Source organism: Hyperolius riggenbachi, chromosome 1 (genome assembly GCF_040937935.1).
Source record: "Hyperolius riggenbachi isolate aHypRig1 chromosome 1, aHypRig1.pri, whole genome shotgun sequence".
Classification (NCBI taxonomy): Eukaryota; Metazoa; Chordata; class Amphibia; order Anura; family Hyperoliidae; genus Hyperolius; species Hyperolius riggenbachi.
This window is the reverse complement of record NC_090646.1, coordinates 497,661,869-497,687,230: the sequence shown is the minus strand read 5'-3', so window position 1 is coordinate 497,687,230 and position 25,362 is coordinate 497,661,869. Positions and strand designations below refer to the sequence as shown.

At 41.2% G+C, this 25,362-nt stretch overlaps 1 protein-coding gene across 13 annotated transcripts in view; it reads left to right on the top strand.

Moving 5' to 3' along the window:
- The window catches only part of FBRSL1 (fibrosin like 1), a 754,878-nt gene that overhangs the window by 560,854 nt on the left and 168,662 nt on the right, over window positions 1-25,362 (top strand). For all 13 annotated transcript variants that reach the window (XM_068243431.1, XM_068243430.1, XM_068243433.1 and 10 more), the window contains one exon: window positions 3,416-3,445. In XM_068243431.1, coding sequence (XP_068099532.1) covers window positions 3,416-3,445 — 30 coding nt within the window. The remainder of the gene's footprint in view (window positions 1-3,415; window positions 3,446-25,362) is intronic.

Sequence of the window (25,362 nt, the reverse complement as noted above, 5' to 3'; positions counted from 1 at the left end):
TACCTCGATATTTTGACAAGGGCTTTTGTCCTGATGACAAGGGCTGCGTGGGAGGCAGAGCTGAAGGACTTTGTTTCATCTCCTTTATGCAGGCCTTTCTCTCCATTGTTGACATTCCAGCAGGCACTGTTTGTGTGCAAACTCGTTGTGTGACCTTCCATGCAAATCTTGTTCCACCCCAATACTCTGTGTAAATGGTTGTTGCCTAATTTGGGCACTTTATAAGAAAGATAAGGGTTAATTCACAAAGGTTACTTAATTTTCACCTTAACTGCAAGGAGTGGTAATGCAGGAGATAAACAAATAAGGAGAGATAATTCATGAGATAAATAGATAAGGAGAGCTAAACCATGATTTGTCAGTTAAGGAGAAACCATGACCAATAATTGAACTTCATCCCAATCAGTTGTTGATACCCCCTTTCCCCTAAGAAATCTTTTCCTCTTCACAAACGGATAATCAGGGAGCTCTGTATGGCTGATATTGTGATGAAACCTCCCACAGTGGGATGTCAGGATCATGACCTTGATAGTTTCCTGTCTGGAAACCTCATTGCATTGTGGGAAATAACAGCTGTTAACAACTGCCAAAAAAAAAAACAAGCAGCATCTCCTTCCACTGACATCACCTGCCAGCAATAAAAATGTCACCATGTAGTAAACGTCAGGATGTAAATCGAAGAGGAGAAAGATTTTACGAACACTGACTAAATCATTTATACATAATTATTGTAAAAATTAAGCACTTTTTTATTACATTATTTTACACTGGAGTTCCTCTTTAAGGAGAGCTACACCATGATTTAAGTCAGTTAAGGAGAGTTGTACAGTGAATTAAAGTGGAACTTCAGCCTAAACAGACATACTGTCCTTAAGTTACATGAGTTATGTTAATTAAAATAGATAGGTAATATAATCTCTTATTCTTCCTGTTTTAAAAGAACAGGCAAATGTTTGATTTCATGGGGGCAGCCATCTTTTTGGTTGAAAGGAAGTGACAGGGAGCATGAGACACAGTTCCAACTGTCCTGTGTCCTGATCCCCCCCCCCCCCATCTGCGTGCGCTAGGCTTAAAGTCTTAAATTTAAAAAAAATGCGCTAAAACAGCAGAAAGAGAACAACATCAGGAATCCCATCATGCTTTGCACAGCATCAGGGGATAAATACCCAGGCAGATTTCTTTGATAGGGCAGAGCTTAGCTTCTGTGCAGCCAAAAATGAGGCTATGGTAAGAAAAACAAAGTTCTGATGCTGGGAAACTTATACTTCTTTGTTAGTGTGCTGGTGGAGCTACTCATGTGCAGCAAAAGCCATTGAGAAGCATGTCCCGAGTTTGACCAGGTAACAGATTTATAAGGCAATCAAAAAAACTGGCATCTCCTCGTGTTTCTTTAACAGTTTCCCAGTATCAGAACTTTGTTTTTCTTACCATAGCCTTATTTTTGGCTGCACAGAAGCTAAGCTCCGTCCCATCAAGGAAAACTGGCCAGGCATTTTTCCCCTGATGCTGTGCAAAGAATGATGGGATTTTTGATGATGATCTCGTTGCTTAGCAACTGGGAGGGGTGATTAGGACACAGTTGGAACTGTGTCTCATTCTCTCTGTCCCCTCATTTTAACCAAAAAGGTGGCTGCCCCCATGAGATCACAAACATTTGCCTGTTCTTTTAAAACAGGGCAGGTAAGAGATTATATTACCTATCTATTTTAATTAACATAACTAATGTAACTTAATGACAGTATGTATGTTTAAGCTGAAGTTCCTCTTTAAAGTCCAAAATTACATTGCAACTCAACAAAAAAAAGTCGCAACGCACCTTAACGTCACATAAAGTAGATACATTGAGGCATACAGGCAATTAAAAGAATGCTTCCCTGTATCTGTTAACATCTGCGTTTAGGGGTAATGCACGGCGGCAGCATTTCCCATAACCCAGCATTTACAACGTGACGTTAACATTGCAGTGCGGTAAACTGCGTTAAGTCTTTATAACGTAGGACAATAACGTCCCACTGTGAACGTAGCCTCATGCACAGCTCAGCCTTTCTGCAAAGACCTGTCGTTGCTGGCCCAAAAGTGTTAACGACTATATAAACTTCAGTGTCAAAGCATAAGCCAGGACTCCCATTTCTACCTGAAAGAATAGATAAAGCTAGTTGACTCAATTGTAAACCAAGAGGATCATTATTGTGGTCCCCATGATCTAGTGTTCAATGTGTCCCATTAAAGCACCTCTAAAATGTGCTCTCCTCCCACTTGCCTTGCCCCATGCAGAGCATGCATATGGAGTGTGCAGGGGACATTCAGTATAGCTAGCTACTCTTCTTTGCCTCAGCTGCTAGAACGTCAGTCTTCACTCAGCCACAGTCACCATAAACACCAACACTCGCCCTCATTGAGGTTACATAATGCCATGGATGTTGGAGCTTATGGCAATAGGCAGTGGCAGGAGTGAGAAAAGAAAGTTATGTTAATCATTCCCACTAATATGCATCCTGTGGGCATATTAATGATGTCTTTGGTGGGTATGGAGTTCTATCCCTTAGCATAGCAAGACCATACTAACCACTAAGACATTGTCTGCAGTAAACTGTGAGGAGTAGATGCTCTATGCTAAGCATCGCTAAGATGGGTTCAAATGGTTGTCAACCAGTAAAGCACTAGAGTTAAAGTGGATCCGAGATGAAAAACTAACTAAAACAAGTAACTTGTCTATATATCTTATCTAAAATTTAGATAGTTTACTCAGCAGATCTAGCTGCAAACCGCTTCAACTGTTTATGATTATTTATTCCTGTGATACAATTAGGGCAGCCATGCTCTGTTTGTCACATTACACACAGGCAAGCTGATCTGTATCTCCAGCCCTCAGCCTGTGAAACTTCACTCCCCCCTCCTCCTCCCTCCTCCCCTCTGCCTCTGAAACTTCTGGCTAGTAACCTCCTCCTACCAAGACTGAGCTCCCATAAGCCCTTGCTACTAAGGCTGAGAGTGCCAAGGCTCTCTGGAGAAGCTGTGGGCGAGGCTTGTTTAGTTTATAGGGAATTAGAGTATTAAAACAAAGCAAAACCTGTATTTGGCTTGAGGTATGCCCTATAAACGATATGAAAGGATCCACTAAGTTTATTTAACTCAAAAACTACTTATTGATATCATTAGTACATGTGTAACTGTGAATTCCTGACGTTTATCTGTAGGCATGATAAAATTGTCACATTTGAGCATGTATCTGTATTCCCTCATTGTATGTGCAACTTGTGTATTCTAGAACAGTCTGTTGTCTGCGCCACGGCAAATGTCAATGCAATATAAAATAATATTGATAATTGTAGGTGAAATGCACTTTTCACATCAAGCCCAAATTATTATTATTATTATTGTTATTCTAAATCTGTTTTCTCCTTTCTGCTTGCAGTGTGACAGTGAAAGCGATATCAATGACAAGGTAAGACCGAACAGCATTTTTGATTTTGTGTATATGGGAACATGCAGGTTGTAAACTGAACAGTTACTATGCTATTTATAATTAACCATATTTTCATACTTTTGCAATCTTGTCATTTATTTAACTGTAATGCACATTTTTGTGCAGAAATCTCTTGATTTCCAGTCATGTTATTTAATTTTACTGAAACTGATAGCTGTCTAGACATGTTCTTGTAATGGACATTACTGATCATATTAAGCCACCAGCATCACAACTATAGGCTCCCATCAAAATATTCCATTTTCTGCCCCTCTGTGCCATACACCCATAGTTCCACAACCATCCCCAGTACTGGCACCTCCTCACCTCTGTCCCCATCCATTCTATTCTGCCATCCTGCCACTCCTCTATGCCTTATGCACTGGCAGTATAGTGGTAATTATTACTGCTAAGTACACACAGCATAGTGATAATCATTACCTGCATCATCCACAGCTGCCCCTCACATACTTGGTCAGATATTGATCTTTTCCCATAGGTTCAGGGACAGCACGCTACTTGCTGTGATTAGTCTCTCCCCCGTACCAGTTCTGAGTGGGTCAGCAGCAAGCACCACTTTCAGTGATTAGCGCTGTGCAGATCACACATTACCTCTATATTGTTCTTGATCTCAGAAGGTGAAAAAAGGGCATCAAATAGGCCCTTTGGATCATGGGTCAGTTTGTGGTTGCAACATTCCTGACTCCTGTTCCTACTACATCGATGATAGAGGTATATAGATATAAAAGGTAGAAACCAGCTTTTCTGTTGGGTTTCCTAATCCAATACACCAAATAATCTACAAACTATTATAAATAATTGTTCCAACAGTTAAATGGCATGTCCTATACCTATGTTATCAGTACACCGATCTATACTAAGCATTCTACACTAGATTGGGCTCCTTGTGTCCCTGTGTTTTTTCTTTTGCAAGATCCACTTCCAAAATCCAAGTTTGTACATAAAAGTTGTGTCCACATTTACCAGAGTAGTTAAATTACCAGTACATTGTTCTGTAAGTGTGAAGTATATACACTATCATTACTAACTTCATGAACAACCACTGTGCTTTTTGTTCTGACACATCACTCATACTCCATAGTGTTAAAGCATTGGATTTTATTAGCCATAAAAGAGTACAAAATGGTTCCTAGCTATACAGCAGGCTCTATGATGAAATGAGCAATGGTGAAGGTAGGTAGTAGCTTATCACACAATATGTAACTATTAATAAATTGTGAATCACCCACATTATCAGTGTTGGTAGAGCGCTTTGTTAGGGTGTAAAGCGAAAGGAGGATTATTATCTAGGGACACACTAACTTAATGGTGAGCATAGTCACACAGTAAACCTGTATGCTGATGCTTTTCCATGGGCTTGTGTGGTAAAATGACTGTTGTACAGCTGTGTATTCATCTTTGAGTGGGCACCTGTTGAAGGTTTGATATGGGGCTTTGTACGTTTGATTATGGACAGACTCCCCTCTTTTTCTTAACTATACTTGGTTTATTTAAAAATGATACTTTGCTAGTGATTTAGATTTACGATAGTTGGCAGGTGGGTCAATCTGAAGTTGGCTACCTTTAGTTTTATTGCTCTTACGGATGGTATGAGTGGTCATATTTTTTGTGTACTGCCTTAGTTGTTCAAGATTTATTAGATTAATACTACAATTTGCAATGTTGTATTTATATTCTAGTGAACAGTATTTTTATATTATAGCTTTTTTGTTTGTTCCAATGTGTCCCAGGAGACTGATTTTGGAATGTTAAATAGAAGCTTATTAAAGGGAAGAAAGTGAGGACCCCATTTGTTTACAAGTGCTATTGCCAGCACAGGATAATTCTTTCAAAGCAGCAAACCTCTAACAGAGGCAATGTCTTTTTCTTCCCTCCCTTTATACTTCTGGGGTTAAAACCTTTCTTCACAATCGAATAGACTAAAAGCAATTGCTCAGAAGGCTGTTTAAAAGATATGCCTGTCAGAGTTGAGATGAAGTTGTAAGTGGCATGTAGTTTTATAATACAGCTCTGCTATTAATGATTGTCTAAATTACAGCGGCAGGCCCAGCCAGCTGCATTACATTGGAGACTGACGTCCGCTAGATTAGGTTTGACTTCACCTTGTAACGGAGAAATTGAAATCTGAACAACATTGATTAGCTTTCAGAATGTGAGATCGGAGGTTACCTTCAGGGGAGGCTGCATTGTGTGTGACTGGTAAGTTAGTGTCACAAGCAGAGCACAAGGTAATAGAATTCCATATTGTGATTACTTTATTTCCTTGCTTTTCTGCTCTGCAGTTGTGGACTTTTTCTCACTAGCAGTCTGAATTAGGCTTGCAAGAAGCTTGTGTTTGCTAATGTAAGGACATTTTCTTTCTCAGTTCTCCAAAATCATAAGCCACTTAAAATTAACCTATTGTAAAAAAAAAAATGTTAAGCAAAATGCAAAGTGGTTAAAATTGGTAAAGGAAAGCAAAACAGGGTTAAATCGATAAGGAGCCCTTAAATTGTATCTCTGATAATGGTCCCAACTGACATATTGGAAAAATGCTATGGCAGTTTAACTATATATATATATATATATATAATGGCCAAAGCCAAAAGTCGGCCAAAGTGGGATCTGGCTTGGCATTTCTCAAAATGGCCAATTTAGTTGTAATATTGCCGGCCAAAGTCCAACATCAGCCAGCCGATGTGCAAAATTGATTTCCTGCCTTTTAACCATTTGCCGGGTGCCATGTCACTTTCTTGGTCATTGCAGTATCCGGAGAGGTGGGAAGGTTAGTATTAGGCAGAAGAGAGGGGGAGGTTGGTGGTTAGCACAAAAGAGAGAAGGTTAATTTTAGGCACAGAAGAGGGGAGGGCAACGTTAGGCAGAGGAAAGGAGAGATTAGTATTGGGCACTAGAGAAGTGAAGGTTAGTGTTAAGCATAGGCCTGCAGATCGCACATTCATAAGAGGGTACGATGTATTCAATTACATTTGACATTGACTAGACAATTTGGAAAATTGCCACACTTAGGAAATGGCCACAAAAATCAGCCTCCATGTGTTCAATTTTGCAAACCATCTATACCTCCCTAATCAGAAAGCGATCTGGGAGTAGCAGTTGTTTGACTACTTTATTATTATTATTTATTGTATTGTATTGACAAACCGCAATATTACAATACAGGAATACAAGAAAACCGGATCACACATCACAGTATGAGTACAAGGTAATGCTTAGTCAGTCACTGGAGGGGAGCATGGAGATTAGGCAAGTTAGGTTCACTCAAATGCATAGCATGGGTGCACAGTAATGGAGGTGCAAGATCAGGTAGGACACAAAAGGAGGAGGACCCTGCCCAAAGGCTTACAATCTAGAGGGAGAGGTAGGGACACGAGAGGTAGGGGACCAGAGTTCAGCTGTGGGTTTAGAACAATTGTAAGGGGTGGTAGGCCAGAGTGAAAAGGTGAGTTTTGAAGGCCTTCTTGAAGGTGTTGAAGGAGGGGGCTGCCCTAATGGGTGAAGGTAGGGAGTTCCATAGTGTTGGAGCTGCTCTTGAGAAGTCTTGGAGGCGTGCATGGGACTGGGTGATGCGGGGGACGGTCAGGCGAAGTTCATTGGAGGAGCGGAGTGAGCGGCTTGGTGTGTATCTCTGAGTAAGATTAGAAATGTAGGTTGGACAGGTTTTGTGGACGGATTTGTAGGTCAGACACAATATCTTGAATCTGATTCTGGACTGGATAGGAAGCCAGTGGAGGGATTCACGGAGGGGAGCCACCCTGGTAGAGTGATGGGAGCAGTGGATAATTCTGGCTGCCGCATTCATGATGGACTGCAGTGGGGCTATTCGGGTCATAGGGAGACCAGACAGAAGGGCATTGCAGTAGTCGAGGCGGGAAATTATGAGGGCATGGATGAGGAGTTTGGTGGTGGCAGAGGTCAGGAAAGGGAGAATCTTACAGATGTTACGAAGGTGGAAGTTGCAGGACTTTGTGAGGTTTTGGACTCCCTTGCAATACTTGATTTTCATCCAGTATAAAAATGCTAGCTTTGTACTGATTGGTGCTTGACAAAGCCAACCATCAACAGTCTTCCACTGCTCCTGATTGCTAAAAAAAATTCTTTTTTCCAATCAAGGTTTTTCCACCTGAAAAACAGTTTTCAAAGGGTAGATTGCGTTTTAAACCCTTTTCCCGCTGAATCATATGTGGAGGTTTAACTCTCTCAGTGGGTTGGTTCATGATAAAGTATAATCAAGAAAGGATACATTTTCTCACGGTCAATCCTGTTTTAATTTGAAATGTAAGAAAATGACACACTTGTAGTGTTCGGCAACTTTCTTTCACTGGGGAGCGCTATTTAGTTTGCAATTGGGCCAAAATTCTCCTGTGCAAGAAGCCTCTAAAAGTTTCTGAGGGTGAGAAGATTGTTCTGTCTCTACCATTGGAAGTAGGCTTCCTCTGCGCCTTCAGGGAATTTAGGATTGTATGTATCCCCTTTTAGTTCCTCACATGGGACTCATAGATAGAAATTAACCATTCAAGCCATTTCTGAAAGAAAAAAAAGGAAGTCTGTAAGAGTGACTGTAGCTGAATAGGAGGATTGTTCATACAAGCATTTGTAGAATAAGAGGGTCTGTAAGTGCTGCTGTGGATGAATTGATCTATAAAAGTGGCTGCTTGGAGTAGGGAATGGGTCAGTACAAGTGATTATGGAGGGGGGTGGGGGTGTTCTTCAGTGTATTGTTGTTATGTGAGAGGGCCTTCACAGGGGCTTGTAAGCAAGGCTACAACGGGTGGGCTTATAAGAGCAGCTGTAGGTGGATAGTCGGTAAGACTGGGAGCACGCTTATTTGAACCGCATGTGTTTCCACATAGCAGGTAACGCATATAATGAAATCTGCATTCTAAAACACACACTCACACACACACACACACTCATGTGCATACAATGCTGTCCTATGAGTTTTCAGATGCATTTTTGCATGCTTTTCATGTAAAACAGATCTAGTGACGTATTTCTTCTTTCTTGTTGAAGAGGCAGATTAGTAAAATCTCAAAACACATACAAAAACACATCTGCCTTAAAACTCATGCTTTTCCACATGGACTAGTGTGCTCTCAGTCTTAAAGAGAACCTGAACTGAAAATAAACAGTCAAAATAACCATACACAGTATGGTTCTGACAAAATATTGTCAGAATGGGAAGGGATCACGGTAGGAAGAAAATGGTGAGCTTCTGAGAGGAACTAACGGTGAAGTTAGAATGTAATATTCATTTGCAGTTGCATCATGCAGGGGCGTAGCAATAGGGGTTGCAGAGGTTGCGACCGCATCGGGGCCCTTGGGCCAGAGGGGCCCCGAAGGGCCCTCCCTCAACTACAGTATTAGCTCTCTATTGTTGCTGTGCTCATAATAATCACTTCTATGGATACTATGAATAGTGGTAATCATTAACAAACTGTTCCCCATCCCCTTCTTGCATCTCTGACACTGTACTTGCCATTGGCAGATTTTGGTGCGCCGTATCAATTGTTATGTATAGAGTGCATGGGGGGCCCCAATGTAAAACTTGCATTGGGGCCCACAGCTCCTTAGCTACGCCACTGGCATCATGTGTTTATTTTAAATAAGTTTACTCTCTTCAGGTTCCCTTTTAGGTGGGGGTATACAATGATGTAGCAATGGGGGGGGGGGGGGGGCGTGTGAACATGAGGTCTCTGCAAATGGATGTAGAGAAGGGCTCTGTAAGTGTAATTGTTGAGGTGGTATGAAAGTCTTTAACCCTTTAGCAGCCAATTTATTTATAGGCTTGCAAGTGCTCCAGGCCAATTTATTTTAGCACGTTTTTTTATTTCTTATATTACGCTTACTTGCTTCTAGTTAGTAATGCTGTAATGTATTTATGGCCACTTGTCACTAGGGGGCAGTGTGAGACAATAACAGAGGACTTCTTTCAGTTTCTATATTTTGTGCTAGTGGAGAGAGATCAAACCATTCTAAGAATTTACAGCACAACAAGTTCTTCTGACTGAGGTCAAAAGCAGTGCACTTCTCTCCAACACTATAATTCTCTTGAAGCTGTTAATGTGCTAAGAATGAATGCAGGGGTTGTCATAAATGTTATTTGGCCTGCATGGAGGCCCATATGGGTAGCTTGTAGGATGAAGTGGTTGACTGTTTGCTTTAAATATGTATCTGGAAGGTCCTGGCTGTGGATTGTTAATTCCTTGATGGGATTCAGGTAAGTGTTTGTGATGGGCCATGGAGATTATCATTTGCATCCCTGCTTATGTTCTAGACCGATAACTGGTCATTGGCTTTTTCAGAATTCTGTTGTTCTGAGCACCACCTGAATCTCTGCCTGGCTTTAAGGGCTTGTGTTTGTTACTGCAGATAATCTTCAGGCACAGTATTGCTTTCTTGATATGATTACAGGTGAGAGAATGGTTACTGACTAGCACATCTGTATGCTACAGCCATTCTAGAGCTCAGGAACATTTCACTAAATTGAGAAAGCGCCTTGCTGAGATGCATTGCATTTCTCTTCTGCCATTTTGGCCCCATGCGCTCTAAACATCTCTACAGAAAAAAATATACTTCCTTTAATAGCAACAACAGCATTAACAGACAGCAATTACCCTTCATTTTCTGGAACGATAAAGTCTCCATTAATTCAAGATTTATGTAGTTATAGCATTTAGCTCAGAAATAACACCGCTGAGAATTGGGTTATACACATGTAATGAGAGAGCTTATGGCATACTTTAGTGAACATTAACATAATAGAGTAATATAAACCATCAACACTCCCACTTATTGTCTCTTACCTGCTTCAGCATCGCAGAGGAGAGAGCAGACTAAAAACATATTTCATTTAACAGCTTCCTACAATGATAGAGAGCTGTGCTAGACAGACTATAGGTAATGATTTACTCTCCTAAGAGGAGCACTTCCAGCAGAGAGCTGTCCTTTCAGCTTATAGTAAAACTCCTGAAATGAGTGTGGAAGGACAATCAGCTACATTTCCCTGGTAGATCAAGCACAGGGCAGTATCTATTTTATGCTGCACACCGCAAAGCCTTGCAGAGGACCCCAGTGTAACACATAGCCTCTTATGAGCGTGTTCCGAATCTCACATATAATAAATGGCTTTCCATTGTTCTCTGTACTCGATACAGGTGATTTCTGTATCAAGCTGACATGATAGAATACCATACCAGGACCAAAAACTCATGCAAGGTGACCCAAATAGTGTCTTTTACATGACATGCACTGAAGCCCAAATGTAAAATTAGTTAAAGAAGATCCAGACTCTTGCACAGCGCCCAGTGAAAAGTATTCTACATATAGTTGCTGAAGAACTTCACTTCTCTGTATTCTGTGTTTGTTTATGCAGATAAACCCGTCTAATTAGTTATTATTAGTAAGAGCTCTTCTGGGGTAGCTCTATATATAGAAAATACTGAGGCCTAACCCTTTCAGTGCCTTCTGCAAAGGTGAAATCAAGTAAAACAGGTATTTTTTTCTGCTGGGGCAGCTTTTCATATAGAAAACACTGAGACCCAACCCTTTCAGGGCCTTCTGCAAAGGTGACATAAATTAAACCGTTCATATTTTTTTTTTTTTTTTTTTGGATTTTTTTTATTCCATTAAATTGTAATTTTCATAAAGGTTATCATGCTGTGGCTAATTTTTTAGAGCAGAGAGGAAGCTCTGTGTACTTATTTATCCACTAGTGTTTTGGCACAGAGGTCTAAGTACAAGTGTGCCAAACTGTAAGCTTTTCCTCCTAATCCAGGGGTGTCAAACTCAAGTACAAAGTGGGCCAAAATTATATACTGGGACCTAGTCATGGGCCAACTTCAATGTCTCCTGGTCACCTTCCTCCCTTATAAAGTTTTCAAGTGTCTATTGCTCCCCCCCCCCCCTCCAACCCCTATACAGTTCCCTGTTGTCTAGTGGCCCTCCCTTCCCTGTACAGTTCCTGGTGACTAGAGGTCCCCACCCTCCCCAATACAGTTCCCTAGTGTTTAGTGCTTTCTCCCTACCTTCCCCATATGGCTGCCCTGGTGTTCTAGGGCTTTACCTCCAATATAGCTTCCCTGGTAGTCTAGAGTGGGCCAAACATAATTACAAAGTGGTGAAACTATTTGAGGGCCAAATTTAATGACTCTGAGGGCCGGATTTGGCCCGTCGGACAGAGTTTGACATGTATGTCCTAATCCAAAAACTCTTGGCCAAATATTTTGACTTGAAGTAGGTTCCATGCAAAAATGATTAACATGGGTAAATATGCAAATGCTGCACTTTCCTTTTCTTCTAAGAAAGGTTGAACATCTAGCATGAGAGGCATTACAGTATCCAGAGTCACTCAGAGGCAACTCTAATCGTGATCTCTTCAAATATATTCCATACTCTCCTGAATACAGAACACATGGCTCTGTGAGAATCTTAATCCTCAGAGATGCTCATAATTCAGTGAGTGTGTCTGGGCAGGGAGACACTCATGCCGCTGTAAACATCTCAGTGGTTAGATATTGTATTTCCATAGTACACAGGGTAAAGGTGTCTTTTAAAATGTTAATACCAATTACCAACGCACCTGCCTGATGCTAATTTTTACACGTTTCTTTAAATGAGTGCATCCCAATACTGAATGGCAACATATTTACTCTCGAACTGTGTTTCTCACTTGGGGTTGTCCTGTAAGTGAATAGGATCTCCACAAATATGAGTAACATTAGAAAATGAGTATGCAATGTATGTACAAATCCTTTTGGAAATGTAAAGAAAACCAAGCGTTCTTTTTCTCTGTATTGTTTCATCTTGGTGATGTCTCCTATGAGGCTGCTCATCATTTTCATGGCGCAAAAACAACTCCAAATGACTGCATGAAGTTTTTATAGGTTCCCATCTGGCAGGAATTGAGATGATGGTTCTCAGTGGACAGCTTGGTAGGTAGCATCAATATGTAAGAGCAGTATTTGTTTTGTGTGTAGCGTTCTCTTCATTTCTTAGGAGACCGCGCACAACATTCATAGAGATGAACTTAGAAAAAACAGTCATCTGAAATAAGAGTTTTAAAACCTGAACAAAATATCTTTTTGATGTAAAAAAAAATGTTGCTGGTAGGGAACGTTGCTAGTATAGAAGCCAAAAAGTAAACCTGTAATCCTTTAAGTAGAACTCTGGGTAAAATAAATACTGCCTCCCCCTGTACCCACAATAGAGCTCATGTACATGCCTTTCCAGAATTCCTTTTAAAGTGGACCTGAACTCTTGCACAGGACAGAAGGAAAACATAGAGAAATGTGCTCTGTATGTATTTAGAGAGTTTAGTCGAATTCCCCCTCATCTGTGACTAATCACAACTGTAAAAGGATCTCTCAGCTGTGTCAGCTGGCTGCCTGGTCAGAGCAGCTAAACACAGGATGTTAACCCTATGTCTGCTTTCATGAACGCAGGAAGTAGACAAAATGCAGATTTATTGCAGAATTTGTATCAGCTGTAGCAAATATTTTTCTGTAAAGGTTAATATGCTGTTGGGTATCTTTTAGAGCAGAGAGGAAGTTCTGAGTTCAGGTCTGCTTTAATTAAAACCACAGTTGTGTAACCTCAGATTTCCAGAGTTGCTGGCTTCCTTGTAACACATAACAGTGCCCAGACCCTTTCTCTGTAATGAGCTATGGCTGTCACCATAGGCATGGCAGCTCTCTTCCTAGATGAAGTAGCAGAGGCTATTTAGTTTCCTAGGGATTTCAGCTAAGTAGTTCTGGAAGGATAATTGTGTGTTCTCATGGGGAGGGCAGCCATGCACGAACATATTTTCCAAGCTGGACTTGAAACTGAAATATCAATTGAACATTGATTGGATATGTCTGTTCTTAAAGGGAAGGTTCAGGGTGAAGCAAAAAAAAATAAAAATCTACTTACCTGGGGCTTCCTCCAGCCCGTGGCAGGCAGGATGTGCCCTCGCCCCCGCTCCAGAGGCTCCCGGTCGTCTCCGGTGGCCGGCCCGGGTCCCAGGTCGGGCTTTTCTGCGCTCCAATCTGCGCCTCACGGGGGCGCGCTGACGTCATCGGACGTCCTCCGGGCTGTACTGCACAGGCGCAGTAGTTCTGCGCCTGCACAGTACAGCCCGGAGGACGTCCGATGACGTCAGCGCGCCCGCGTGGGACGCATAAGAGCCAGTCGTTGGAGTGCAGAAGAGCCCGACCTGGCAGCCAACCTGGCCAGGTCAGCCACCGGAGACCACCGGGAGCCTGCGGAGTGGTGGCGAGGGCACCTCCTGCCTGCCACGGGCTGGAGGAAGTCCCAGGTAAGTGGATATGGATTTTTTTTTTTCAGACTCCCTGAACCTTCCCTTTAACCCAGCTGCCTGTTAGTGTGGGAGCACGATGGGTGCAGGCAGGAGCAGTAAGTAAGGAACTAGTTCATAGCTTTGTACTGCATTGCGCAGTCCAGTCAATATTGGACAAGGGTTCTGTTGGAATTTTGACAGATCTGCTGGTGCAAGGTGGGAGAACAGGTACCCAATCAGTACCTGGTGGATATGTATCGTCTACTTGATCTAGCAGAAATTGAACAGTATATCCCTAGCTTAAAGGGGAACTGAAGAGAGAGGTATATGGAGGCTGTCATGTTTATTTCCTTTTAATCAATACTAGTTACCTGGCGGCCCTGCTGGTCTATTTCTCTGCAGCAGTATCTGATTAAAACCAGAAACAAGCATGCAGCTAGTCTTGTCAGATTAGACTTATAAGTCTGAACCACTGAAACACCTGATCTGCTGCATGCTTGTTCAGGGGCTATGGCTAATAGTATTAGAGGCAGAGGATCAGCAGGGCTGCCAGGCAACTGGTATTGTCTAAAAGGAAATAAACATGACAGCCTCCATATACCTCTCTCTTCAGTTCCCCTTTAAAGGACAACTAACGTGAGAGGGATATGGAGGATGCCATATTTATTTCCTTTTAAACAATACCAGTTGCCTGGTTATGCTGCTAATCCTCTGCCTCTAATAGTCATAAACCCTGAACAAGCATGCAGCAGATGTTTTTGACATGATTGTCAGATATGACAAGATTAGCTGCATGCTTGTTTCTGGTGTGATTCAGACACTACTGAAGCCAAATACATGTAAAAAAAAAAAAAAAAAAGAGAGGACACTGTTCACCACACCACCCGATCAGCCAGGAGCTGGACCAAGCACAGCCAGGTGACTAAACATAGTAAAGAAAAATGGAAGAATCCGCTCAACTGGTCCATAAAAGTCCAATTTTTATTCAAGCATGCTGGACAGGGAATACAACTCATGCCTATCGGAGTCTACACTCGCTCCTTAATCATAGCTAAAATGGCTCTCACAGGAGCAAGACTTTATACATGTATGTTCACACCCACAGAGGATGGTCACACAATTACATATGCAAATTCAGAGAAATCTTAGACACAGGATACAAAAATAAAGTGCACACATACGTGCAAAAATGTGCTCTTTTAAGAACAAAAAGAACTTCACCATATAACCTGTGAAAAGGCCAGCTGGCACAGCACTAATAGGGAAGATAGATACAGAGAAACAGATGCATAAAAGTGCAAACAAAATTACAAATCATAAAAGAGACTGACAACCCATCTGAAATTTAGGCCTTCCGGGATTTGGGACCCGAGTCGCCAAATCCAGTATGTCTAAGGTTTAAAATGTTTCTTTGATTATTCCCTAACCCCCCTACAGTGTTCCTTCAAAGCAGATCCGAGATGAAAAACTAACTATAACGAGTAACTTGTCTATACTTCTTATCTAAAGTTTAGAAAAATCTAGCTGCAAACAGCTTTAATAGAATATGATAATTTCTTACTGTGATACAATGACAGCAGCCATGTTATTTGTAAACATTACACAGAGGCAAGCTTATCTGCACCTTGAGCACTCAGCCTCTGAAAAAAACCTATTCCCCCCCCCCTCCTCCTCCCGCCTCCCCTCTGCCTCTGAAATCTCTGGCTAGTAATACCTCCCCCTCCTCCTGCCCAGACTGAGCTCCCATGAGCCCTTGCTACTGTCTGAAAATGCCTTGGCTCTCTTAAAACCTGTGGGCGTGGCTTCTTTAGTTTATAGGGAATTAGAGTATTAAAACAAAAACAAAAAAGTATTTGGCTTGAAGAATGCCCTATAAACCATAGGAAAGGAACACAATTATGCAATGAGTAAAAGTTCATCTCGGATCCACTTAAAGTAGTGTTTTCAACATACACCCTTTCTGTGAATTCCTTCATCTGTGATAATAAAAGCTAAAGCTTAGTACAGACATGAGTCAGATGTACAACCACAATCTGATGGCCTTCTGGGTGCTGCAGCTGCTAACTACCCCCAACAGAGCTATGAAAAAGCACTCTGCTCTCAGCAAAGCATGGCTATATATTTCTGTATATTTGTATAGATGGGGAAGCAAAGACATAACCTCCGTGTCAGGATGTCTTGGGAAAAACGGTTGACATAGAAAATCCAGCCTGCCCAGTAACATTTCCCTGCACACTGTCAAGCAAAGAACGCAGGGAGTTACAGACAGATAATTGCCCAATCTAACCTTTTATGGCTGAATTTTGTGTTGTTTTTTTTTTTAAATCATCTTTTAAAGGGAACTAAGCAGCTCCTGGCTTCAAATAGCTGCAAGAGCTGCCATTGTTCAGAAGCTCAACCCCAGCTATTTTATCACTGGCATTATCCAGGCTAGGTGTGAAATTCTTCAACTGTAAGGCCTGGTGCACACCAAAAACCGCTAGCAGATCCGCAAAATGCTAGCAGATTTTGAAAAGCTTTTTCTTCTTTTTCTGTAGCGTTTCAGCTAGCATTTTGCGGTTTTGTGAAGCGTTTTTGGTGTAGTAGATTTCATGTATTGTTACAGTAAAGCTGTTACTGAACAGCTACTGTAACAAAAAACGCCCGGCAAACCGCTCTGAAGTGCCGTTTTTCAGAGCGGTTTGCGTTTTTCCTATACTTAACATTGAGGCAGAAACGCATCCGCAATCCAAAATCTGCAGCAGCCTGGGAGTATGCGTTTCTGCAAAACGCCACCCGCTCTGGTGTGCACCAGCCCATTGAAATACATTACCCTAGCGGATCCGCACCCGCAAGCGGATCGCAAACCGCAGCAGAACCACTCTGGTGTCCTGTAGGCCTCTCTGATGTTTTCTGTTTGAAGTACAATGGGGTTTGTTTGTGGTCAATTAAGTCTGAGGTGATTTCTTATCCGCCTTCCACCATCTCCTGCTCAGCGACTACAGGTCCTTTATGGACGGACAAAGTGGCTATTTTAACCCTTAGATGTAAAAAAAAATGAGGTAAAATGAAAGGTGTGGTTTTTTTTTTTATAATAAACCACATTTTTAGAATGCATTTTTAATTTGCTATAGAGCTGCCCTGGGTGTTTAAAATGATGCTCGGTTCACTTTAAGGTGTTCCCAAGGCAATATGTGACATTATGAGATAAACGTGTATGTAAAGTACAAATTAAATAACCAGGCTTTTTTACTTGATTTATTTTGCTGCCTGAAAGAGTTTATTTCTAGGCATGGAAGTGACTGCTTCTGTCTTGTCGGTACCTTGTCGAAATATAGTAGATAAGAAAATTCTAGCCATAAAAGTTTTCCTGGCAGAACACAACTTCTGAGAGGAGAAATAAAATACATGAACTATTGACCTGCCACTGATTAGAGATAGTAAAACATTCAACCTACTTTGTAAATGTTTAAATATAAAATAAAACCATGGAATACTTAAAAAAACAGTCATTTTTAGGATGATAAATAGAATTGTTTATTTTATCTTCAGTTTTTTTTTTCACCTCGGGTTCACTTTAATACACCGGACAGGATTTGTTAAAGAGGAACCGTAACCAATGATTGAACTTAATCCCAATCAGTAGCTGAAACCCCCCTTTCCCATGAGAAATCTATTCCTTTTCACAAACAGATCATCAGAGGGCTCTGTATGGCTGATATTGTAAATGGAGATATTGTCGCCATGTACTATCAGAATGTAAATCAGGGAGAGGAAGGATTTTACAATGGGCAAACATTGACTAAATCATTTATTAATAGTTATTGTAAAAATTAAGCACTTTTTTCATTATGTTATTTTCACTGCAGTTTCTCTTTAAAAGCAAGGTAAAAATGAAGTAGCTAATGCACTAGCTGCTAGCAGTAGTAACAGATCATCTCTACTAGCTAAGTAAACTTACACAGACCTTTAGTACCTAGTCCATTACTTACTGCACTTTTATAGAAAAATGACATAGTTCACTTGGTCACTACCATTCTTTTATCTTGTTTGAATAAACTTTGCCCTTGACTGTACATTACACAGTTCAATAGCTTTAACTGGTAAGTTAGCAGAAGAATAAGTAAATGGAGTGCTTCATTATCATGAACAAACATGTGTATGTCCTTTATATGAATGAGAAAAAAATCTGCCATTTACTCAGCTGTACCGTGGAGTACCTTTGAATGGGTTAAGCGCTCACCTTCTGCTCTGCATCTTAGCGCTTCAACACTTGACAGCAGCTTTCCGATGTGCTCTAGTGATCCCGACAGCTGATGGGGGAAGCAAAGCACGGCCTTCATGTGCAATAATAAAGAGCCCACCCGCAGACGCCATGACAGGCTTAATGGCTTTTCATAGAGAAACGGACAGACTTAATGTTTGGACCGTAGCGATCATTCGGCCTGATCTTCTTAATGAAATTAGATTAGGCGCACCTGGGAAATTGCTGAGACGGCACATTGCTTTCATCACCTTCTTTAATTTAAAAGCAATTTGCAGGGAAAATATTCTCTGAAGTAAAGAGACGTGAAGAGAGAGAAAATCGGATGCAGGAAAGAAAAGAAACAGAAGAGGCAGGAAGTATACAGATAGATGGATTGAAAGAGGAAGTCAGGTAGAGAATAGGGATAAATGGTAGCTTTACTGCATGCTAATGGCTGGTCATATGTTTTTCTAAATAGCCAGTCTTTATCTGTATAACACACTAAAGGCCCATAGCCAGCGAATGATTTTGCGCAACATCATTTAACGAAAATTCGTTAAACGATGTTGACCGACGATCATTCATCTTTGAACAAATAACTGGTCTGATTAATTCGTTGAGGATCATTCCAATCCTCATTGACTTGCATGGGTTCGCCGCGATCATGTAAATGATCATTTACATTATCGTTCATTTCTGCCGCCACAAATGACGATTGCAGATGCTGCCAAATGGATCAAGGAAACAATCGTTCAGCGCCGATGCCATCCGGCTGCATCTGCCGGTGAGTATTCAGCTTTAGTTTAGCGTTATTCCTACTCAAAAAGAAATTCTAGCTGTGTGCATGGCACATCTGTCTACATGTATTTTATTTTCCACAATCCACTCTTCAGTACATGTGATTGCAACAGCAATGAGATCTCTATAAAAACTCTAGCTAATCTCAACTTCTTCACATTCTATGAGAGACGTTCAGGGGGAAGAGTGTAACGTTTTCATTGAACAGCAAAACATAACAGTACTTGCCAGTCCAGCTTCTGGCCTTGCTCCATAAGCACCTTGCTCTTTAATAAGCAAGGAAGGTAGTAGATTGGAGAATTTAAAGCTGACTCTTCCTCATATAGTCAGGGTATGGGCAGTAAAAAGGGTCTCAAGTTTTACATCCCTTGGCAAAGGGCGTCTGCCCAGAGTGAACATTTCCAAGAGAAGGGAGATAAAAGAGCATTCTCCAAAAGAACCCATAGAGTAGTGTGTGCTCCAGCGAATATCATTCAAAGAAGAGTGGGCACCACCAGTAAATTATAGCTCTTTTAATAGAACGGCAGCAATGAGAGACCGCTTTTTTGTGTCTTTTGGCCCTTTTCTCGAATTGCGTAAGCTATATTTGGCTTATGCAATTTGAGAAAGGGCTAAAAGTAAAAGTTGGAAGTATTTGGCTTGAGGAATGCCCTATAAACAATAGGAAAGTAACACAATTATGCAATGAGTAAAAGTTCACCTCAGATCCACTTTAAGGAAATGGGGCTGGTATTGAGGTAATCGCCTTACCCATATTCTCGGAGCAGAACATTATCTCTGACTTCTCAACATTAAAGCAAACAGGTTGGAAGTAAAAAAAAAGTCTACTTACCTGGGGTCTCCCCCTGCGCCTGGCAGCCTATCTGTCCCTCGACGCAGTCGGTGTGCCAAGGTTCCCTCTGTTACAGATTCCAACCTTGGCAGGTCGGCATCTTCTGCCGCGCCCCTCGCGAACGTGCTCACGTAGCCTGGAACATTATGCGCAGGTGCAGAAGTACTGCACCTGCGCAGAATGCACCTACCCTGTGTCCTTTAAGTAGCAAGCCAGAGATTTTGCCAAATGATTTAAAAGAGGTTTGGGGTTTATATCATGGGGTTTGTAAGGGTCAGCAGCACATCATCAGCGAATAAACTATTTTCATACTAGGGTATAAAATAGCCTAGAGATGTCTGGGTTTCCTCTAATAGAGGAAGCAAGGGGTTCTATGGCAAGCACAAATAAAGGCATCCCTGTTGTGTCCCGCGCCTAATGGTGATGGGTGAGAAGTGTGCCCCAGTAGTTTTAGGGTGGCCTGGGGTGAGGAATAAAGTGGAATAAGTCAGTTTAGGAAGCTTTCCCATATCTCAATCATCCTGAACACCACAAACGTATACTGCCTTGTCACAGTCAAAGGCTTTTTCTAAGTCCAAAGCTAGACGAGCCAGAGGAGCCTTATGACACCATGCATGAGTAATAATGCCGAAATTCTTCCTAAGGATGTCAATAGCCTGCCTAAAGGGTATAAAGCCTACTTGGTCCGCTACAGACAAGGTGCTGGAGAAATTTATTTATACATGTGGCAATTATGGAGGTAACTATTTTTTTAAACTAGGTTTAGCAATAAAATTGGACAATAATGTTTTGGGTTAAGGGTGTCTTTGTTGGGTTTGGGAATAATCGTGATCTGAAAATCAAGGAATTTTGTATTGTTTTGTATTTTCTTCAGCTTACATACGGAGTTGGGGCTTATGGTCAGAGGCAACACCAGCAAGAAGGATAATTTTTTATAATAGAGGGCCATCAGGTTCCGGGGCCTTCTTGTGTTACCTAAGCCACCTTTGTTTGGGAGATGGACACGTTAAGGGACTTGGTTGCATCAGTATTGAGAGTTGACATAGGTACTTCATCTAGGAACTTAGACGCCTCTGTCAGGATCCTGCCATATATCCCAAAATGAATTAAACAGAAACAAAAAAATAAATAATAACAGTAAAGGTAAGGGACCTTTGTCCCGTGAGGGACAAGGATGCACCCAATACAACCAAAATCCTCGGATTCAGGAGCAGCATAAGTACCCTGAGTAGGTGGGAATAAAAGAGGGCTGTCTATGCCCTTCTGCCGTTCCTGTGTTTTAGCACATCATACGCGCTTCCAAATGTGCACGGAACGCATATGATGTGAACGAGGCCTAAAGGTGACTCACAAGAAGGCACAAAATGTGTCTTGTGGTGAATCCAGTGAGGGTTGAGGTAGACAGGGCCTTGTACTCATCTTGATCGCTGTTAGTAACGTGCATAAGAAAACATTTAAAAGACTAAGCCCCCACACTGTATAATGAGTTACCAGCTCTCATCTGAGGACATAATAGGCCTGAGGGTTCCTCTGTAGGAATAGAGCTATGCCTAAACAAGGGTCACCCGGGGTCCCCTAGGCTATCAAGGCATTTTGTATTGACCTGAGAAAGCGGGCCATGACCCGTGAAACACGTTGTCAGATTGCTTTTTGAATAAAAACTTTTTTCCAGTTGAACTGGTGTCTATATCTTCTGGAGAGGTAAACAATTACCTCTCTTTTTATTATATATATATATATATATATATATATATATATATATATATATATATATATATATATTTTTTTTTTTTTTTTTTTTTGTATTTAAAAATACTAAGATAGAACACACATTGGGCGCCTCCATCCTACCTACTACCAGTCCGACCTCCTTTGGAGGTAATAGCTTTGCAGTTTTTCAGAAAAGTCTATTATACTACAGGAGAGCGACCATCCAGTGTCCAGCAGCACCTGGAGTACCGAGCAGGGATGGTTAATTCTCTGCAGGCCTATATGGTGGTTGCAGGAACTGCAACCCACCTTTGTGATTATATGTTTGAGTTTATCCTCCCTATACCTAAAGATACTGCACCATTGGGCTCCCGGTCTCTCCCTACCTCTCACCTAGGTATTCTTGGCCCTTACAAGAATCACCAAAGAAAAAAACCCTAAATCTGTTGGAAGTGCTCGCCTCAGGATCTTGGCCGTCGTCTATAGTTTCCCGGTCTTCAATTGCCTTCTGGACGCTGGGGTTGGGGGGCCAGGACCATCAGTGTGTTGTCTGTATCAGCATTACCATTAATGTTCGTTTTAGATGGAGAGGAAATTACCATGTACCTTGAGAGACTCCATACTAACAGCTGGAGTACATTAGATGTATTGTCTATACGAGACACAACACTAGTCAACTGTCGATAACAAAACATCAGTGGAACGCTTTCATACAAAATTGTTGTCTTCCTTTTGTCCAGATTTACCCCATTGTTCTCTTAGTGATGGGGAAATAGCGGCATTCATCATCAGTTAGAACCTAGTCTTGCTGAGATGAAAGAATCATTCAGTAAGATAAAATAAGTGGTAAAGCTCAACTAGGATGCAGAACTTATAATGCAATCAGGAAACATGACCTATTAGTATGCTTCAAGTGAACAATGCTTGCATCCTGCCACATCCACAACAATCTTTCTCATACTTCCAAGTTCTTGTGAGCCCTCCAGTCTTAGACCCACACTGAAATGAGTACTGATATCTGCAAGCTGTTATGCTAAAATCCCATTGGTTTTGGTTCACTATGAACTATCTTTGTACAATATTAAGACAAATGAAACTGATATACATGTGAACGCACTTGTGCAGTACGGAGCTTCCCGTCTTTGGAGTCACTCAGGGACACAAGTGCTTCCATAGCTGCCGGAGGGGGCAAATTGAACGGGGGTGATGGTGCTAGAATGAGGGGTATGAGAGCGGACAGGGAAGGCTCAACAGGATTTGTTTTGCTTTACAGCTTTATAAGCACTTTAAAATGAATTTATTGATAAGGTGTGAAAATGTCACCTCTAGATTGTAAGCTCGCAAGGGCAGGGTCCTTCTCCTAATGTTTACTGTTTTTGTCACAATATTTGTGCTGCTTGGAACTCTGTTTTACAATTTGTTAGTATATTTATGTTCCCCTTGTCGTCTTATTGTGCTTTGTAAAGCGCTGCGGAATATGTTGGCACTATATAAATAAAAAAATAATAATAGGAGAAAACTAGGAAAAAGTTAATTTAATAAGGGCCCAGTGTTCTGTGCTTGGCCATTATTAGTAGTTACTAATATGTATATAAAGACTTGTTAGTACATAGAGGAAAATCAGACCTGCATAAGGAGGTGGGACTAGAATGCATTCTTGATATAGTAGTCCAACAGGAGAGCACATTCTCAGGGAGAGTAAGCATAGGCCTACATCATTTTATGGGGTAAAATCAAAGGGCTCGTACACACCTGCACCTAAAGTAATTTGAAACAAACGGACTTGACCAAATCATCCCATTGATTACTCCCAAAAGAAAACTGGACAAAAACTGCAAAAGGCTACTGCAAAGAGGATCTGACACGTTGAAAAATGTCATATAGATGTTGGGCGTAGTCCTTCTATCTGTGCAGGATTTTACCAAGCGTCCATGAACTGCAATTAGGCTGTGCATGCATGTTTTCTGTCATGGTGCAGTGCACTGTGGGTAGGCCACATATACACAAAATGTCATCTTTTTATGCTTGTGTGTATGTATAGCTATCAGAAGACATTGAACTTTAGGGATTTTTGGACTGTCTTTGGTAAAAATAGTCAAACAAGGCATCTCTGCAGTGAATATCTGTTTCCATTTCCAGTTTCCATGCAGTTGTCTACTAAGCTTAATTGATTTATTAAAACATAAACAAACTGATAAGCTGGGGTTAAACAGACTTAATTGCTTTGACAAAGAAACCTTATTTTGCATATTGCTGTGATTACAGTAAAGTCTGAAGTTCAGCCGATCACATATGCATCTAAAAGACTATAGATTCCTTTCACATCTAACAATATGATGTCATCTAGCTACTGTGGTATTGGATTTCACAGTACTTTAGTTGCTGATATAATCTATAGATCCATTCAGCATGAATGTAGACACACAGTTATATGGCAGATATGCACATTTCCCTGATACCTCAGTACAACATCCATCCTGTATACTTGCAAAGGTGGGTGGATAACTGCAGTCAAGACAGATACATGAGCAGCAATCTATGTGCCAGAGCAGGAGTTCAGCAAGAGTGCAGGCTTATTGAGGAACATTAATGCTAATTAGAAACAGCCCGTGGAAATTAAGTGCTGCTGCGATTAGCCACCAAATTTATGCTTCTGTGCATCTCCAGATCTCATTGCTGCTTAAAATGATTTTAATTGTGCCTGCAGAGCTGGAGGAAACCAGGGGGGTCATTTCAAAAGTATGTTATGCTGATGTCTACTGAAAAAAATATTTCACCAAAGTCTGTGCAGTAAATTGGTCACCATGACGTTCTGCTTTACTGCTAATGTAAGGTGGGTATGTAAGTGAGGTCATCCTGATCCAATGTTTATCAAGTTAACTTTTAGGGGGAGACTTAAAGACCTCTGATCATCTTTCTGATAATGCTGAAGCAGAATTGGGGCCGTTCAACTTTGAAAGTATAGTCCGTAATGTACATAAAGCTAATGATGTGCATTGGCTCTGTAATCCTGATCAGGAAGTTTAAAGCTCTGATTAACCTTTAGGTTAAAGAGGAACTCCAGTGAAAATAATGTAATAAAAAAAGTGCTTCATTTTTACAATAATTATGTATAAATGATTTAGGCAGTGTTTGCTCATTGTAAAATCTTTCCTCTCCCAGATTCACATTCTGACATGTATTACATGGTGACATTTTTACTGTGGGCAGGTTATGTAGCTGTTTCTAGCTGTTCTGGCTTTAACAGACAGCTGTAAACAGCCATTTCCTGTCTGTGAACATTGTTACATTGTGGCAGTTTGCCCAGAGTACCGCGGTACCAGAGCCTCTTTTGGGAGGGGTTTCAGCACAAAATCAGTCATACAGCGCCCCCTGATGGTCTGTTTGTGAAATGCAACAGATTTGTCATGTAAAAGGGGGTATCAGCTACTGATTGGGATAAAGTTAAATTCTTGGTCGGAGTTTCTCTTTAAGTTCTAGTGTTCCCTACATTGCAAGCTCTATTGTTTTTTCTTCTTTTTTTTAATCTGAAAAGGATGTAAAACTACACATATAAGCATAAAAGCTTTTTTAGGATATTTCTCAACTAAAATCTGCAGCTTTAATGTTCTACTGTATATTGTGTATATATTTTTTTAAGTGTTTAGGCTCACATTTAGGCTCCAGTTTTTAGTTCTTATCATGTGGAACATTATTTGCAATGCTCAAACCTTTTGTGCTTTGCACATAAACTGTTTTTTCATTAACTTTTATAACCTGGAATGCTGGGTTTGCAAAGCTGTCTTCCTGTGTTAGATGCGGCTTGCCTAAGTTTGTGGGCCTCCCACACTGCTCCCCCATCCGGTTATCACTCACATCTAGTAGTCAGGGAGGATCTTGGAGGGTAAACTAGCTAGTTCTTTGCTCTTAGCACACAGCATTTGGAGAAGGTAGGCTAAGTCAGTTGCTCTGTGTGCTAGGAAAGCAACTGCTAATTTGCTGCTCAGAGACTGCTTGTTGGGTGTCTGGGGTTGTAGTCCCAGGTTGTAGACCAG